Source organism: Triplophysa rosa, linkage group LG3, assembly GCF_024868665.1.
Source record: "Triplophysa rosa linkage group LG3, Trosa_1v2, whole genome shotgun sequence".
NCBI classification, from domain to species: Eukaryota; Metazoa; Chordata; class Actinopteri; order Cypriniformes; family Nemacheilidae; genus Triplophysa; species Triplophysa rosa.
The window spans coordinates 12,198,613-12,218,189 of record NC_079892.1 but is presented as its reverse complement, the minus strand read 5'-3'; the positions used below and the strand labels follow the sequence as shown (position 1 = coordinate 12,218,189).

Here is a 19,577-nt window from a genome sequence, read left to right as displayed (position 1 = left end):
AATATGTTTTTATAAACTCGAATGTAGTTTGTCAGAGTTACACTTTGTTACGTAAGCGGGTATTACATGAAGTGGTGTGATTTAAAAAAACGTTGCATTTCAATGCATGACTTTTACAAATTCTATTTTGTGTTTAAAATTAAATAATTTTACATTCAATGTGTTCATTTTTAAGACATGTTTTTTGTTTGTTTACTTGAACTTTTACAATGTTAAGAGGATACAAACACATGAGGAATCAGAACAATACCCAGTAAAAACAAACAAACAAACACGCACAATCGTCGTATATGAAATATGTATAGGAGACATTTAGTATTCTTTGAATTAAAAAGTAACTTTCAAAAACGAAATGGAACTTTTCATTAAACTATACATTAAACGAATAAAGAAAACCATTTATTACTATATCGAATAGTAATGAAACATATTGATAGATCTATAAAACAACATCGTAATTATTAATAATATGAAAATGAGAGACCTAAACACAAGCAACCAACGCTCACTAAATTAACTAAACGAAATGTACCTGCTAAATCGTTGAACTGCTGTTGTCATAAAAATTGGTTCAGCGGTCTTCAAATATTAAAACTAGCTCATGAATATTAATTGAATTCGCTTAGTAACCTTCACAATGACTATGTACAAGCCAAACCTTCAACATAGCAGGATCTATTAGGCTAATCACTTAAAGTCTACTGGGTAACGTCACGAACCGTAATTAATATTCATGAGCCGTGTCTTCACCATAGTAGCATCGTACATTCCTCAGCCGGCAGCGTCAAAGACAAACGCTATGTGGACTTCAAAACACAAATAATGTCCTACACAACCTAACTGGGTAGGTACAAATAACTAACATTATAAGCTCCCCAATTCATTCAAAAAAGGAGACTTGTATCGCATATAAAAGCTGTTTTTAAACGACTTGCACATGAATTAATACAAAAATAGCCGACGAGTTAAATTTAGACTGAAGACAAGAAACACATCTAGCGTGTTAGCTTTAGCATTTAGCCGTAGCTTTAATGCAAGTGCTTTAGGTTAACACTTTACTGTAGCTGACCTTAATTTAAAACATTTTAATGTTTAAAATGCTTCCTATTGAGACCTCGTTGGAGTTTTTTTGCTTATTTTAATTAACTTGAGCTGTTTTTGTTAGCTAGCCTGTTGTTAGCCGTTAACGTCGAAATCAACATTGTGTGTTATCAAATAAATAAAGAATTGACTCTCGCGTGCATTGAACATTAAAATGACAGTGCAGAAGCGTTTCTGAGGGACCTAAGTTGTGTTGTGTAAATAGTGATCCAAATCAGTGGTTTGTGTTGTCGATAGTTTCTGTGTCAGTAGCACGGATTTAGTAGGCGTGTAGTTAATGTAACTGTTATATGAGTATAAATGCAAAAGGCTTTTGATCTGAATATGTTTAAGCTGACATTTTGCCAATGTGTGATGCTACACATTGATCATCTTTATTCAGTAGGTGATGTTTATTCTGTGTTGACATTGAATTTAAATGTGTGTACAATTCATATAAAACCCTGCTGATTGTTCAGTATTGTGTTATTTACAGTAGACTGATGCATAACCATGGATGAAGAGGACAGTCAAGATGAGCTGATCAACAGAAACGTCTCCCACGGAAAAGGCAAAAGACCTGCCATGTCCATCGTCTCTGATGATGGTTAGTACACAAGCTTTGTTTGCATCAACGGCTAGACCAGTCAGTTTCTGTCTCCTCGTACTCCAGTTTTCCTGTATGCTGTGTTGTTAATTATGTCACTTTTTATGCTAAACCTCTTGGCTGCATGCCATCAAATTTCAGAAGACAATTCAGAAGATGGAGGAGAATCAGATGAGGGAGAGACGAACAGCGAGGAAGATGCTTCCGAAGAGGAAATTTTGGATGGCGAGGAGGAAGATGAAGAGGAGGATGACAGTGAAGGTAAGAATTAATTATCCGTGTAATGTGTTGAGTAGGTTGACTTTGTCAGATGATCTTATGGCTGTCTGCATCTTCAGATGAGGACTCTGGTAAGGTCCTGGAGGGAGCTGTAGGAAATGTTGCCGCTGATGCAGTGGACTTGAGCTCAGATGAGGACTCGGAGAAATGTTCCATCTGCCTGAACTCATTCCACGAGCAGCCTGTGGCCACGCCAGAGGGCTGCGAGCATTACTTCTGCCTGGACTGTATTCTGGAATGGTCAAACGTAAGATTGATTAGATTGATTGATTACTGGTTTCTTTCTCAAAATTATGTTCTCGAGTCACAATGCTTATTCTGAACGTGAAATTTGCATTACATTTTGAATCGAAGTATTAAAGTGATAGTTCACCCAAAAAAGAAAATACCCCGGTACACAAGGTGGCGCCAAAGAGTTTTGATACCAAGAGGTGAAACTCAGGTGCTTTTTGGGAAATAGCGTAGCCATTTTGGGGTGAAAATGCTTGATAATAATTGACATGGTTTAAAGCGAGCAAAGGATTTTGTCATCATATATTATCACATAGTTTCGCCTTTTGCTATCTATACTCTTTTGTGGCGCTGCGCAACTTTATGCTTCTGACACTTGCTTGTCACACAGAAGAAGAATTCATCTTGCTTACTTCCTCTTCGTCGTTGGTATGAATGTGTGCTCGGCAAGACCATTTTGTGCCTGAGCGCCACCAAGTCGTGTTTTACTTTAACTTCACCAGCTCCAGGCACGTGAACAAAAGCTGCAATCTCATTGGTCGGCCAGTTTTTAACGCGGCGCGTCAAAAAAAGGACACTTTTACACTTGCCGTTTTGTACGTCGGTGTGCACACTCACATTGGCACCCTTTGTTTAGTCACGAGGCGTTATATGTCGGCGATAAACACGTGTGATTATTGTCCCGGTGTGTACAAGCCTTTAGTTCTCGTGTGCTTCGTTCCCACCCTTCTGAATCATGTTGCATTAATAAGGAGTTATCACAAACTAAGACCGTTTAGTTGTGCTTACAACAATCTTACAATCAGTACATGGTAAATGTAAGTTAAAGTGTCGCCAATTTAACCGGTTAAAACTTGAAGTGGCGATGAGGTCTTAAAAAGGTCTTAAGTGTTAAATTTAGCTCCATGTTTATATGTGACTCTCATCAGTATATCAAATATTATTGGCCATGTAAATGTAGTCAATGATTCTATACAATTATTTAGCATTTTATCTAAAAGGCACGCTTGTACACTGACAGACATACTGAAATAACTCTCCAGTTGTTGCTTTGCTCTTCATAGATACAGTTACAGCAGGTTTGTTTTCTTTTATCTTTTTTAGAATGCCAACTCATGTCCCGTGGACCGGAAAGTCTTCAATAACATTCTCCTGAGAAAGTGTCATGGCGGGAAAGTTCAAAAAACAGTGAGTCACTTGATACGTTTTTCCATCAGTAGCATTTTTACACAGCATTTAGCATTGTTTTACAGTGTGTTGTTGAAATGGAAGTAATAATGGGGAGTGTATATGCGTTTGAGTAGATTGCAATCCAGAAACCGGTAAAACTTGGGCAGGAGGAGCAGGTGGATGTGGACTTGGATCAGACCAGCTGTGAGGTATGCGGCGGTCGAGACCGTGAAGATCGCCTCCTGCTTTGTGATGGCTGTGATGCCGGGTAAGACATCTATCAAAACTTTACTTCGCAGTGCATTTTTATAAAAAATGCTTCTAGCTAACAGTACTCCATGACATGAGACAAAAAAGTTCTTTCATTTTATTCTCTCTCATTTTGCATTCAAATACGTTATAATTACGCAATAATTTACACCTCAATAATGACATTAAGAAAGTGCAATAGCTTTTAAATTGTAAATACTTGATTAAGATGCGTTATACCAGTTATAGATGCTCTAAGCCCCGCCCATTTTATTATCCATACTGACTTCTGTTTTATTATTGAAGGTATCACATGGAATGTCTTACACCGCCTTTGGATGCTGTACCTGTAGAGGAATGGTTCTGCCCCGAATGCATCGCCAACAACCGCAGCTCAGGTAATTCATATCTCACCTTCCAAAATAACTCATTATATTAACAAAACTCTCAGCTCGTTTCATTAGTCATTTAAGATCTGCTAATCAATAATATCTGCTGATATCTTGTTCGCTGTTTCAGGGTCAAATCAGGTCAGCGAGGAGGAGAGCAGCTCTCTGCCCACCACCAGCCGTTCGCAATCCAGACCCACCCGAGCTATCGCGCGGACCCAGCACAGCGAACGGGTTCGGGCCAACGTTAACAGGCGTCGCATCACGCAGGCACGAACAGCAGCGGAGGTTTGCATGACGCTTTTGCTCGGCTGTCTAATCACAAATGTGCATTAATTTCGTAACTGATTGCATTGCTGGGCTGAGATTTGTGCTAATATAATGACGAATCAGGTTTGATTGCTGTGTTTTTAAGTTTAATCAACTTTACTGGATGATCGCAGTTAATAATAGCCACACTGATGAATCAATGTGGTTTTTGACGGGAGTTGTGCAAGCATTTTGGCTTACAGTTTTCATCTTGTGGGTAAAAATATCCCATTAACTTACTTTAGTCAATTAAGTCTTCTTTAATTCAAATCAATTTTATGTACATATCGCTTTTTACAGTGTTGCATTGTTTTAAAGCAGCTTTACAGGAAGAAAGAACTAAACAAAAAGAAAAACACAGAGGAAAGGTAAAAGACAATACAGTACATGTTAAAGAAGGACTAAGACCATTGTAGTAAGCAGTGTTAATGGAGTTTACAGAATCTTAAACTAATCTGATGTCATCAGTCTCTCGGTGAGCATGTCAACACAGCTCAGTGGCGAGGAACTCAAACTACAATGCTGAATAAACTGAGAGAAAAACCTCAGGAGAAACCAGACTCAGCCGGCAGGGCCAGGTCTCCTCTGACGTGTTACAGCTGCGCTCAATTACTTGAGTAAAAGGTTTTGGTTATGTGATGTTTTTGTTAGTGAGGAGAGCTTAGGGACCAGAATTAATGTTTGAAGTGATTGTTTGTGGATTGCTGCTATGTTTATTGACTGGTCAGGTATCTAGTGCATTCTTGTATTTTAAAGTACACAACAGTGATGACATTTACAGTGAACTGTGTGAATGTGTTGTGCAGTGCTCTGCTATGAGATCCATGATGTGCAGCCCTGTTGAGTGATTGTGTGTCTTTTTTGTGTGTTAGCTCACGCCCAGATATCTGATGCAGTCCACGTGGTTGGATGAGACCATTAACGCTGTAGTGGCTGGTCTCAACACAGCCGTGTACGTGCGAGACCTCACTCCCCGTGCCAAATCCCGCCGGAGGAGGAAGACAGGTGGGACAAAACCTTTGAGATTTTAGTATTTGTTAGTATATTGAGGTGTAGTTGTTCTGTTTCTAATGTGACTCTCATTTTGATCAATAGCTAAACGAAGGAAAACCAATGGCAAATCCCTGACGGTAGGAAAAACAAACCTAGGGGTTAAGAGGCGGAAACGCAAAGTGAGGAGGTCAAAATTTAGACGAAAACTGGTAAGTTGAGACGATTTATACATTAAAGATACAACACACTTGCAAGTGAAATCTGCTTTTCTGATATGTGATGATACAGCCAAAGCTGTTAAGAATCGTCAAATTTTGTCCAATACTGTTATTTTGGTGTCATGAAGTGCAGTGACAAAAGCAGGTTTGAAGTTCTGGGCCCTGGCCTAAAAATATAATTGAAATATTTTTGCAATTTCAGGTTAAAAGGAAGGAAACCAATTCCAGAGGTCGTATTGCACAGAATTTAGGGATTAAAAAGGCCAGATCTGGTTCACTCATCCCTTCAGTTTATCGGCCATCTGAGAACAGTTTAGGAAGCATGCGGGCAGAAATCGGAGCAGCCTCTCTCTCTGTGTATGGAGATCCTTTTGATCTTGACCCATTTGATGACAGGTACCGCACTGCAAAGAATAATTTGCTATATTTTGTTTTTGGTGGATTGTCTTTTAATGAACCATTTATGTAAATGAACCTGTGTGGCCGATCATGTTTAACACACACATTGTATTTATTTATGCTGACCTGGATAGGGAAGATGAGATTCAAGTTCCAACACCACCCTCTGTTTTGGATGCCAAACGCCGCGGTCTGTCCCGTTCTGCCCTGCGGTCCCATCAGCCTGTGGCCCGTCCTATTACTGCTGACCTCTCCAGGTAACTACAAGACATGCTGGACAAACTTTTGTTAGGTACTTATCCTCAATCTGCGGTCACCCAATTTGACCTGTAACAAAAACCCATCACATTTTCTGATAAAATAATGATAATATTAACAGTTCATGTAAAACTATTTAAATGATTCTGGGAGAAATTCATTCCTCAGGGTTTCCGTGGGGTCTTAAACAGTCTAGCAATCATGTAACAAAAATCTTAAATTCCAAAGTTTCTGCAAGTATATTTTAGAAACTTGTTTTGAAAATCTAATGAAATTCTCCCCACACACATTCTCAGAAACACTTGATGTAAACACTATTTATTCATTTACTATTGTTGAAAGTAAAAGGGTTTTGAAAGGTAAATGAAAAAGTTAAGTTTTTCCCCAATTTTTTGCTGATCCGAAAAATTATCCGAATCGTGACTAGGGTTGTGTTATCGTTTTATTTTTCCGATACCGGTGCAAAAACGATACTTTTCAAACGGTACCGGTGCCTAAATCGATACTTTTAAAAAAGAGCCACAAAACACTGGTGGATGACATTAAAGAACAATATATTCAATAGAAAAAACACAACAAATTCACAATTAAAGTTTTAAGTGAATGTGAAATGAGCATGGACACTAACATTGCTAGAAATAGTGCTTACTGTTTACCCTCCAGCTACAACTAAATGCTCACCATAGTTGTGTATGAAATATGGGCAGAAAATGCGTTGAATACATCAACAGATTAAGTACATTTAAGGCCGAAGTATGGTCCGTCCGTCCGGGTTCACGCGCCGTCTGCATGACGCAATTTTCGTCATCAGAAGGGTCCGCGGTCTTTCGCACACCCCGTCCGTGTGCAGCCCATTTTTGGAGACCGCGCACGTGCCGCATACAACAGCGCATGCGCGAAAAAGTGCACTAGTCCACTAGGGGTCAATACACACACAGAAAGTGTGCAGTGTGCCGTTGTCGACGAAGAATGATACAAAACCGGCACGCTGAAACCAAGGACAGTAAGTTAAGAAGCACACCCTTCTTCATACTGTGTGGTTGTCTTGCTGTTTGCTCGGATTGTTTGCAATGGTGAAAACACTTCCTCAATCATTAATTTGCAGTGGGTCTGTGAATGACGTGACTCAGCACTGCCCTCTGACGGTCTGGTAGAGCACACATACTCATTTTTATTGCGCATGTGTTGAACTCAGACAGAGGAAATTATGTCGCTCCCTTTGCCAAAGAATCACTACAAAGTCTAAACTGCAAGGGCTGTGCCCTTTGAAGGAGTAAGGAATGATGGGAATGATGACTATATTTGGAATGTTGTACACGTACAGTTACACTTGTCTCAATCAACGGCTCAGTCAGCATTTAAGTGGCACCGAAATCTGCGTTATGATTCGGTCCAGTTACATACGGGATATATTGGTTGGTTTCGGTACCCAACCCTAATCATGACACAAACTCTGTGATATGATCTGAACTGTATGTTTTGTGGTCATGGCTTGAAAGAACCGAGTTTAAGGCTTGGCTACAGCCATTTGCTAACAACGTTTTTGAAGCCTACTGCTTCGTATGCAAGAAAGAAATTGATTTGGGAATGTTGTGTCTGCGGTTTTTTATGTTGTGATACAGGTCTAAAAAAGGTCTTAAAAAGTCTTACATTTGACTTTGTGAAACCTGCAGTAATCCTGATTCCTACCATTTTGGTTATAGCAAGTTTCTTATTAAAACTATTAATTAGAGTATCATACTGTATATTAATTTGTGGTTTATTTGGTCATACATACCTGATTTTGTAGCATCTGTAATGAATCAAGTCTTTAGGCAAACTAGTATATTTTAATATTTTTGGAGATAAAACCATGCTTTTAAAAAGGTAACAGTGTTGAAAGTTTATTGTACACTACAGTATGATTTGACATGGAATCCATGATCATTTTCATCACCAATTGTCAGTCCTGTTTGGGGTTGGGTACTGTTCACTTTTTAGCCGGTACCGGTACCAATACGGTACCTGGAATTCGGTGTTCTCAGGTACCGAAATTTGGCACCGAGTGATTTAATGTGAATCAATTCGGTCGGTGCCCTTAAAAGTACCGAGTCCGGTACCCAACCCTAGTCCTGTTACCATCCTTTTTTGAAGTAAACATTTTAATATTGTTTCCGTAGGTAAAATCTTGAGAAAATAAAAATGAACACTTTGACTTGTCTTAAAAGAGCACATGTTATTATAATGTGTTTAAAATCTTAAAGATATACATAGACAGAATGAAACTCCTAGGTTATTTTTCTTTTTTTGTTCTAGGCATGGTCTGAGTATCCCACAGGCAGAAGAGGTTGCAGCAGCAGGCCCTGTATCTGACCTGCTGGGGAGTATTCTCAGTGGTCAGAGCATGCTTCTCATGGACAGTTCTAATGTGGTCATCAACAGGGACGGCTCTCTCAAATCTACCAGACCTGGTAATCCATGCGTTTTTTACCCTAAATTAATGGTAGTGAATATTATAATCCTATAATCCTCAAAACTGCTTTACAGTCACTACTCATGCTAGTACATTTTAAACCTATAACTGTAATTTTTGTAATAGCTGAAGACAAGGACAAGGGTAAGGAGGGATGTTAGGGGAAAAATATACTTAGAAAATATACTGCCTAAATACACTTTATGGTATGACATAGAGCTATGATTCTGAAAGGTGGCACAAAAAGAAGTAATGTATTACTTGTCATGAAGTAAAAAAAATCACTTTTTAAAAAAGCATATTGCTTGCCAATATAACTTTCACAGTACGTTATGGGACAATTCCTCAATTTCTCATCTAGTGGTTCACCAGCTATTAGTTTGTGATCATCTGTGTTCATTCTTTTGAATTACAGTGTGCCTGTCCTTGCCAAGGAGCACTACCCCAAGCGGATCAAGCTCAGGGGAAGGAGCAAACCCGCCAGACTCAGAAACAAGTCCTTTCCACACCAGTGGAGGGGCTGGTGGTCCTTCCTCTAGCCCCTTGAGGAGACCCCCATCAGCGCACACCTCCCCAAGTCCCTGTTCCATACCACAAACTCCCACATCTCCGTGTCCACCCGTACCTTCTCCTCATTTTCCTTACTCTCACCCATCTTCAGCGGCGAATCCTCACTTGAACCCGGGTCCTCCGCCTAGACCGGTTGCCTTAAATACGCAGAGACCTGGAAATGGGATTAGAGAATTAAACAGCCTTTCTGACCCTCAACATCAAGACAAGGGCAGCACCAGCCGACAGCCGCCTGTAAAAAAGCCCCCTCCCAAACCCGTATGGGTGGATGTTTCTATATTACCCAGGATACCAAAAATTAAAAAAGAAGGTACATCCAGCACAAATAATAGCAGAGGGAGTAATAACAACAGCTTGCCAGAGTCTTCTATGATCACCTTAGCAGGCGATACGGGTAGGGAACATACTGTTGACCAACAAGGGACAAGTAACACTCAGCCAAACAGGACAATGGACGCTCAGAGGCAAAGACCTGACAGAACCGGGTCTTCCTCTACGTTTTCTAACTCTTTCACGTCCACCACATCTTCACTCGGTGCCTCGTCAAACTCGTGCCCCTCCTCCTCCTCCTCCGTCAGTTTCCGCATCAACTCCAGTGGAAACCTGTGGCACGCTCGGCGACTTTCTGCATCAGGAGGGACTTCGCCTGGAAATAATGAAGGCAGGGTTAAGAGAAATGAGAAAGGTAAACAGACACTGTTGTCTATAAAATCGCGATCTAAAGAGGTCAAAAGGGAGGTCTATGACCCCTTCGACCCTACGGGCTCTGATTCTTCTGATAGTGAACCTGAAAATAAGGGTTCTGACTTTAGAACTAAAAAAACTGAGTCTAGAATACCAGCAGGACCCAATGAGGATGCCTGTCATCAAATCAGATCTGAGCATATGGATGTAGATCCAGAAAGAGGCTTTGAAATATGTCCTGTAGTGCTTCAGTCAGACATCGCCCAAATTCAGACACCTTCAAGAGGTCATGTTGTGGATTCTAGCAGTTCAGAAGGAAGGATGGAAATCGATCACGGTGGCACACAAGAAAGCCCAATTAAAAACTCAGAAGATCTTTCTGAATCAAGTTTGACATGCAGTGTGAAGACCGAAGTAAAGTCCGAGCCTGAAGATGGACCTCCGCTTGTCAATCCACAGTCGACGCCTCCAAAAAAGGAGATTCCAGTAAATCCACAGCAAGGAAACAGTGTTTGTAAAGAGCTCCCCGGAGTCAGTGCTCCTTTAAATGCTACTAATGTAGCGAAGGAGGAGAAAACATCTCACAAGTCGCAATCCAGAAGGAGGTCGCCGTCCAGTTCCCAAAGTCCATCTAAAGACACGCACAAAAAGAAACACTCAAGGTCCAAAGACAAACGCAGGTCACGCTCAAACTCAAGAGATCGGCTGCATTCCAAATCGAAAGAGAGACAAAGATCTCGCTCTAGATCCAGGGATAGGAAACGCCCACGGTCGAGAGACAGGAGGAGCTCGTCTAACTCTAGCAGCAGAGAGAGGAAGCCGAGCCGGAAAAGCCATGAGAAGATTGACAGCCGAGGGCGAGCGAGAAGAAAGAGGTCGAAAGAAATAAGGCGATCACGATCGTTTTCTAGATCAAGATCGAGATCAAGAGAGAGGAGGAGGACGTCAAAAGATTGCGGTGAGAGGTCAAAGAGGCACAAGTCAAGATCAACTTCTAGAGAACGAAGGCGGCGGGAGGATCGATTGGAGAGCGATAGACGTAGAGAGAAGAGCAAGAACATGACAGAGGCTGCTGTAAACAAGACTACAACCCCCTCGAAAAGAGAAAAAGATTCAAGAGCACACAAGAGCAAAAATACGGTTTCATTACCATCAGTTAAACAAGAGGTGCAGTCTGTAGAGATACCAACCCCTGATGTTGGGTCATCAAGTCATGATGACCCAACCAAAACACTTACTGAAAGCAAAGATTCTCCCAACGTGTCGAATGAGATGAAAATGTTTGGGGTTGAAGAAATTAAACAGGAGAAACTTTCATCCATGGGTGGAGTGAAGGCGTTAAAAGATATCAAGAAAGAGGAGGAGCTCAACACGTGTGAAGAACCAGAATCAGATATCGTGAAACAAGAAACGTTTTCTTCTTCAGACGTCTTCAATGAAAAATCTCCAGAGTCTAGTGAAATGAATTTAGATGCTGTTGATTTTGGGAAAACCCAAGATGATGAAAGAAGCGTTGGGCCAAAAAGCATAGAAATAGAGCAAATATGGCCTGATGAGGAGGATTCTCCGTGTTGCAGTGACAACCCTCTTGTCATCAGTTTGGAAATGCCTGACGTAGACTCTGAAAACTGTATGAAGGAGAGCATGGACCTGTCTCCTTTAATGGACGAGATGGAGGTGACATCAGAAGACCCAATAAAACAGGAACCTGTTGATACGTCTGATGATGATATCAATGTTGACTACTTGATTGACAATTTGGATTTCATTAAGAAGGAGATGAGCGAGAGCTCTGCGGCTGACTCAACAGACGCTGTCAACATCAAGTCTTCTGCTGAAGAAGCTCAGTGTGAGAATAAGACGATGATAGAATCTGTCACAGGTGGTATGAAGTCCAAATCACAGGGAAAGAGAGTCACCTGGAATCTGAAAGAACCAGAAGCACCCTCATCTGAAAAACAGAGCAGTGAGTAAATGGCCTTTTAATGTCAAGACCATCAAAAGTGTACTTTTAACAGGATAAATGTGACCCTGGGCCACAAAACCAGCCTTAAGTAGCACAGGTGTATTTGTCGCAAAAGCCGAAAACGCATTGTATGGGTCAAAATTTTAGATTTTTCTTTTATGACAAAAATCATTATAGGATATTACGTGAAGATAATTTCCTACCGTAAATATATCAAAATATGTTTAGTCTCTATGTAAAGCTTAGAATTTCCGCTTTCGGGTTCATCTACTCTCCACAACGTCATTACAGCGGTAAGCCAATAGAGAGCGCTAAAACAAACCTGTTTCTTCCTAATATTGTCCTATCCTAACATATCATACGTCAATGGAAAGCTTGGGATTGAGATGGGATTATATTTGTTTTTCAACCTCAGACATTTATGTTTATTCAAGATACATCAGATTTACCTTTCTTGGCGCATTTTTTACCCCAAAAGTTTATTTTTATTAATTAATATGATTTTACTGAGGACTGAGATAAATTACAAATATTAGCCATATATGATGTCTGTTGCTTGATAATAGGGCTGTTCAATGATTAATCACGATTATTCACATCCATTTTAAAAGTTTGTGTTTATAATAACATATGTTTGTCTCAGCCTCAGACGTCACATCCACGGACCGTTGGCTGAACGTCTGATGCATAAGAAACACTTTTCTGGAAACACTTCAGTATGTTCGAAGTCGTCATCTGATTGGTTGAATTTTACAGGATTTCTGGGAGAAGTGCGTGTTACTTTCTTTAACCGTCCGCCTGGAAACGACACAAAGCCGTCTGATCGAAGTAGTAAGCTGTCGTGTTTACATTGGTTGCAATAAGAATTCATCACAATCGACTAAACGCTTCATTCTTATAAGTGTGCGAGGTTCACGGCATAAACTCATAAACATAGTTGCTGTAAACTTTTGACACGTTCGTGAATCGGCCAAAGTTCCCAGACCTTCAGTATTAAGGTCTGGCTATGCAAGACTAAATATATGTCTGTGCACTGTGCGTATTAATTTTGTATTTATGAACACATACATGTATATATTTAAAATAAATATCAAATTTAAAGATGAATAAATATATATAATGTACATAAATATAAACATGCAAATCTTTTCTAAATATTTACATGTATGTGTTTATAATGACAAAATGTGCATTTGTATGCAAGTGCACAGATATATATTATGTAAACACAAACCTTTTTCCTTTTTTTCTGGATGCGATTAATCACGATTAATCGTTGAACAGCCCTACTTGATGAGGTAAACCTCAGTATTTTTACATACTTTTTTTGTCTGTATTGGTTTTTCAAAACAAATAATGCCGTGGGTCCACCAGACCTGTGAAGAAAAACATGAACACCATACAAGGGTTAAGATGTATAAAAGCTAAAGAAATTGGTTTGCATGCAAACATTTTTGTATTGTTTTGTGCTTTACTTAAATTGTTCTTATTTTGAAACGTTGTCTTTTTAAAAGTCTTTCTGGTTCCTGAATCTTTTCTCTTTCTCTTTTAGAGATTGCTCTCTTCAAACTGAAACTGAAGCAGGATGGCTTTCGAAGGTCTACCGTCGCACAACAAACCTCCAGTCAGGTACACACTCTTTCTACCTGTTTCGGATCACTCTTGAAGGAAACCTTTTTCACAAACTCTTGTATTCTGTCTGTCTGAAATGTTGAAAATGGATCAACCCCTTATTGTTTTATAATTGTTTTTTAATAGTGCACCCAAAATACGAAAGTCTGATGATTTATTCACAAAAGCTTGCTTCAGTTGAACACGAACCATTTCATATTCGTTTAATATGAATATTTCTATAAATTGCATTCAACGTCTTGAAGCTCCAAAAGCACATACTTTATCCATAATAAAAGTGATCCGTGGGTTAATAATGTTTTATTGAGCAAATAGGTGTGTGAAAAACAATTACATGAAGAATTTTCATTTTTGGATGAACTCAGTGTTGTCCTCAGTATGTAGTTATTACAGACAAACTGTGGGTGGCGTCGCTAAACTGTTTTCTTGCACACATGGCAATTTGATCTCCGTGGGAGGTGAAAACAATGCTGATGCAATACTGTCACTAACCTTGAAGCTGAAACTGAAAGCAGGCCAGTAAGGCCTCAGTTCAGAAGAAACGAAAGTAAACATTAGACTGGGTATGGTAACTCTCTTTCACAAGAAGTGTCCCGAAGAAACCCTAAGATTCCTAAAAGCAATTGATGCATTGCATGTCAGTGAAACTGTTTGCATTCTTTAATGTGAATCATGAAGACTAGAACACTGCATCATACAAAGTTATTAAATAAAACAATATTACAAATAAGTTTCAACTTGACAACAATTAGTCCTCAATGGATTGCGATTCATTTTCGCTCTGCATCCCCTCAGGGAAAGGCTGGAAAATTACAGGAAGACTTGACACACCTCATAAATCTTAAAAGGATTTATGTACAGTCCAGCCTAACCCTGAGTAAATTAATTGCATAATCCACTTGTCTATTCGTCCAGTAATCCCAAATCTGTTTCATATTACAGGATAAAGCTCAGGCTGAACAGAAACTCACAGCAAATGTCTCCAGTCCGCCGTCGCACGATGAACCCAGCAGGCGAAAATCCCACAAGGAAAAGCTATTACAGGACCCCCATCAGAAAGATAAGGTGAGCCTGCTGACGTTACTAAACCACACAGAGGCACATCAGCAGCGTTCACTCGAAATAAACTGCAGCTTCTTCAATCTGTCACGCTTTGGTGTCCTATTGCACATTGCCCTTATGATCTTGATGAACGTTCGGTGTGGAGCACCGAGTACAACTCAATAGTACAACTCTAAATTAAAATGTTACACGTCTTAAACCGAATCAAACTCAATATATTACATTGAAACTCGTCTAACTAAGAACCGCCCCCTTAAGCAGGAAGAGGGGACAGGATAAGCAACCAACCACAGTGTGTTGTTTTATGTGACATTTAAGGGTGGCTATATCCAGGTAAAATGCTCCAATAGTTGCCGTCATGATGGACAAATCCAGTGCTTTGTTGTTCTATCTAAATATTGAAATAAAACTGCATTAAAAAACATGTTGCGTAGTCGCTCACAGAATTCAGCACAAACCTGCTTGCTGCCATTCCCATTTTCACTGTACCAGCAACTGCTCTGATTGGTGGATTTCACTTCAGGATTATGGGTAGTGTAGTACTGAGATTTTGATATGGGTTTTACGTTACGTTCACCCACGACTTCTACAGAAGCATATATCATCCCAACCTCAGAATTCGTGGTGTTTCTTGAATGGTTTATGTGCTAAATGATGGCATTGCATTTATGAACATTTTGATCATTTGTGTTTTTCTAGTACATGACGAAACTTCAAATGCAGGAACGGGCCATAGAAGAGGTGAAACTGGCCATTAAACCCTTCTATCAGAAAAGAGACATTACTAAAGAAGAGTACAAGGAGATCTTGCGTAAGGCCGTTCAGAAGGTGAGATTTCATCGAGTCATTTCCTCTTAAGACCTGGAGTAACTCCAGCTAACACCTGCGTTACTGAGACAATTGGATATAAATAAACATGCAGGACTGTTTAGTTCCGCCTCAGTGTGCTTTGTCATGTTATTGTATGGAATAACCCTATATGTTTCTCCCGTTTAAGGTGTGTCACAGCAAGAGCGGCGAGATTAACCCCGTGAAAGTCGCTCACCTGGTCAAAGCCTATGTGGATAAGTATAAACACGCAAGAAAACACAAGAAAGAGGACAGCGAACAGAGCCAACGCGCAGAGCCAAAAAACATGCAAACGTCCACATGAGGAGCCACGTCTGTACCAAACGGTGTCTTTAGCAAACAGCTCGGTGGCTGTGGGTTTCATTTGAATGTTTTTTAACGGGGAATTTCTACAGTGAAACTGGAAACTTTAAGGGCTCAGTCTTGTTTTCAGGTGAACGTTTTTGATCGTTTGTATGTTTTTCTTTGATTGTCAAGATGATTCGGAAAGAAAGTGTCTTTTCAGTTTTCAGCGAGTGTGTCTGACGTATAAAATATGTTTAATGTCTATAATATTCTCCATTGTTTAAAAGCTCTCAAGGGTGTTGAGTTGAAGATAAAAGTTCAGTACACGTTAGGCTGTATGCGAAAACAATACTGAAGACCGCGAGTATCAGTGAAACCGACGCACGTACAATTGAAACCTATGGGGCGATAATGAAATACTGTCATATGCTGATTTGTAAGTAGATTATCACATTTTTGTTTTTGTACTTTCACAGACAGTTTTTTATGGTCGTCATCAACAATATGCCACACAGTTAACCTCTGTTCGGAAATAAGTTCCGTCCCACCTGTAACTTTGGAGAACTGTCAACATTGAAAGACCCTAAAATCTCTTTTTTTTTGAAGAATAATAATGATAATGGAAGAAAGTTATGTTATATCAGATTGTGCACATTGTTTTGTGGAAATCATTAGAAACGACTTCACAGGAAGTGATGCCTTGTTAACATCAGCGGACTTATACGTGACATAATGGTGTTTGCAAAAGATTATTTATTTGGATTATGATAAGAATACAATTACTGATGTTGAGACTTCGTGAGACTCTAAAAGCAAATTGGTGTTTCAAGCAATGCAGTTTACACATTTAACCGAAGAACATGCAATAGATTCACTCGGAAGACACTCCGGTGGCTTCATGTCATTCAGGTTATATCATGTAAATAAAGTCATATACAAGGTTCTCCAATGGCGCACATGAACAATTCTTTTTGTTAAGTTGAAATATAGACATGAATATGAGCTGTACTGAACTGTATGGCAGATTTTCTTTTTGATTTAGCTTTTTTCTTGTTTGTTTTGGCGTTTATATGAGGACTGTATGTTTAAAAATGAAAATGTACCCTCATGATTGGCAGAAAGCATAATTGTGGCTGCTTCTAAAAGGCAAGTTGACTCAAAAGATTTGCCTTTGAAATGAGATGTTTTGTAAATGTACGTTTTCCCCATTCATGGATTACTAAGAAAAAATCTGTTGAAAAAAGTGTAATTCAAATGTTTTGTTTTCTAATGGTTTCCACTGATGATTTTAAATGTTTGAGTGGATTGTAATATTTTGCAGGTGGTTTTTCTCATTTGGTAACATCTCACGTTGAGAATGATTGGCCTGTTTTTCAGTGGCATACTGCGTGGGGATGGAATTGTGAATCGGAAGCATCCATGTTGCTGTTTTGTAAATAATTGTATTAAATACGTTATTTAATTAAAAAATCTGTTTCTTTGACACGGTTTGCTGTTTAAAGAGATATTTTGAATAAGAATAGTCTGTATGTACTGTAGTGGCGAAAAGTTGATCAGCCAATGTTGAAAGAATTCACGAAGACCAGAGAGCCAGGTTTCAAGAGGTTTCAATCTTTATTTGCTCGAGCAAGCAAAGTGAGACATACAGAGTTCATCTGAAGATGCCCAACAATTACACTTCTGACTCCCATCTTTTATACCCTGTTCTCAAGTCGTTATCACCATTTAATCACGATTAAACCAATCATATTTACCTGACATCATCTCCCAATCAGGTTCTACATGACCTCACTTATTTTTGTTTGCCCATCCTCTTTTGACTTGCCACAGTTATATATCAAACTTCTTACGTTAACTTTTAACTGTGTCGCAACCTTTTAAAGGATTAAAATATATATATACATACATCCATCTTTAAAATGTAGATGTATGTCATTTTGTTAGTTGCTACTGTATGACAGACAAACACATCCATCTCTGAAATGCGAATGTATGTCATATTGACATTTACTACCCCTAGATCTCGTGTGAAGAGTACATATTGTGTGTGTGTGCTCCAAGCGATTGCGTGCAAAGGATGTCTTATGGTGCTGTATATAGTGTGTCTTATGGTGCTGTTTAATGTTCAACTTGGCCTGTTTACTATGAGACTCATAGCCTTTTCTGTGTTAGAGAAGTGTGTGAGACCTATAGCTATAGCTAGTTTAAATGCATTGTTTCATATAAAAACTCAATCAATAATAGAAAAACTTAATACAATAATATAAATACTTATAAAAACTTAATACTGTGGTAGAAAAACCACCATAGTACATAATATATACTAAATAGAATTGGGATGTGTAAGGAGTATTTTTGAAAGCTCTGCTGTAGTCTACTTTCAAAAGTTAAAGGTGATATATCAGACAGGTGGATTAATAATGGTCATTGGCTGATCTTTTCCTTTTTAGAGCTTGGCCAGTAACTGGGAAAGTTACACATTTGGTTTGTGTTTTACACATGGGCAATTCCATGCAAATGTCAGCCTTACGATGAACAACAAGTTTTTACCGTACTGATAGGTCAGATGTCAATATTTGGTGGTTTAAGCACTTTTTTGTGTTTTTAAAACATTTTCCATAGTCAGGTAAGTGTCACATCCATAACCATCCATATTCTTCATAAATGGGCACATGGAAATTTAAATAAAATAACTGTTTTATGTTCTATGAAGAGTCACCCCTTCTAAACACTCAAAAAAATGAACTGTCGCTGTTGTTAGTTTTACTAAACCCATCCTTGTTCACAGTACATAAAGAATGCAAGTAACTACATTAACGTAAGTTAACTATGTTATACTAGAAATGTAGTACTGTTGGCTTAACGAGTGTTTGACGGGTCGACTTAATATTGTTGAGTAGAACGCAAAACCCTGTAATATTGGACCTATTGTTGAGTTTACTTAATATAAACAAGTTAATTCAACATGACTGGTTGAGGGGGATTTCCAGTTCCCAGCATGCTTTGCGTAAGACTGCATTTTGGCAGTAAATTTCGAAATTTGGTGTTATTTTAAGTGTTTTTCAGAAAGATAAAGACTTGTTTGTGCTTAATGTTCATTTATCTTTGAGGTTTAAAAGAGTTTATTGTATTTTTGAGTTTTAGGGGTACCATTGTTTAGAAGAGTGGTACATGTGCTGTGGCTGTGAGAGGTTTAAGGGCATTCATGATGTGTATTGCATCATTCAATGAGCATTAACTGTGCTAATGCCAGTACTGAGATGCCTCTCATCTGATTTGCTCATTGTGATTTCGACTTACATGCAGTAAGTCTGTGTCTATAAGTCTATAAATGTATATGATTTATGTATGACCACAAAAATTACCATTGAAAAGGATAAATAATACGTTTAATTAACTTAAAATTACTGCTACAATCTGAATGGTTTGGATTTACTCTAAACAGTTTTGTCAACTTTACTTAAATTTCTTTTGTTCATACAACTAAATTGTTAATTTTTTTTAGAAACTACTCAACATACACTGACCAAAATTATAAACGCAACACTTTTGTTTTTTCCCCCTGTTTTTCATGAGCTGAACTCAAAGATCTAAGACTTTTTCTATATTCACAAAAAGCCTATTTCTCTCAAATATTGTTCACAAATCTGTCTAAATCTGTGTTATTGAGCACTTCTCCTTTGCCGAGATAATCCATCTACCTCACAGGTGTGGCATATCAAGATGCTGATTGGACAGCATGAGTATTGCACAGGTGTGCCTTAGGCTGGCCACAATAAAAGGCCACTCTAAAATGTGCAGTTTTATCACACAGCACAATGCCACAGATGTCGCAAGTTTTGAGGGAGCGTGCAATTGGCATGCTGACTGCAGGAATGTCCACCAGACTTGTTGC

At 39.0% G+C, this 19,577-nt stretch overlaps 1 protein-coding gene and 1 long non-coding RNA gene across 3 annotated transcripts; one reads left to right on the top strand and one right to left on the bottom strand.

The window, feature by feature from the left end:
- The first annotated feature begins 721 nt into the window (after positions 1-721).
- On the top strand, positions 722-17,170 carry phrf1 (PHD and ring finger domains 1). Of its 2 annotated transcripts, XM_057329920.1 has the most exons (18): positions 722-844; positions 1,577-1,687; positions 1,829-1,948; positions 2,026-2,213; positions 3,302-3,385; positions 3,502-3,635; positions 3,923-4,014; positions 4,136-4,293; positions 5,187-5,319; positions 5,410-5,516; positions 5,728-5,921; positions 6,059-6,181; positions 8,478-8,632; positions 9,050-11,854; positions 13,407-13,483; positions 14,429-14,551; positions 15,248-15,376; positions 15,546-17,170. In XM_057329920.1, exons 2-18 carry the CDS (start codon positions 1,594-1,596, stop codon positions 15,699-15,701), a joined length of 4,872 nt encoding a protein of 1,623 aa, XP_057185903.1. In that variant the 5' UTR covers positions 722-844; positions 1,577-1,593; the 3' UTR covers positions 15,702-17,170. The 2 variants fall into 2 exon arrangements, with proteins under 2 accessions (XP_057185903.1, XP_057185904.1); XM_057329921.1 differs by lacking the exon at positions 722-844 and having other exon boundaries at positions 1,431-1,687.
- Positions 9,745-14,565, bottom strand: LOC130551906 (uncharacterized). The gene is made up of 3 exons (XR_008962660.1): positions 14,458-14,565; positions 13,979-14,099; positions 9,745-9,850 (listed from the first exon to the last, which is right to left on the bottom strand). It is a non-coding gene; the product is annotated as an uncharacterized LOC130551906 (long non-coding RNA).
- Positions 17,171-19,577: the final 2,407 nt, after the last annotated feature.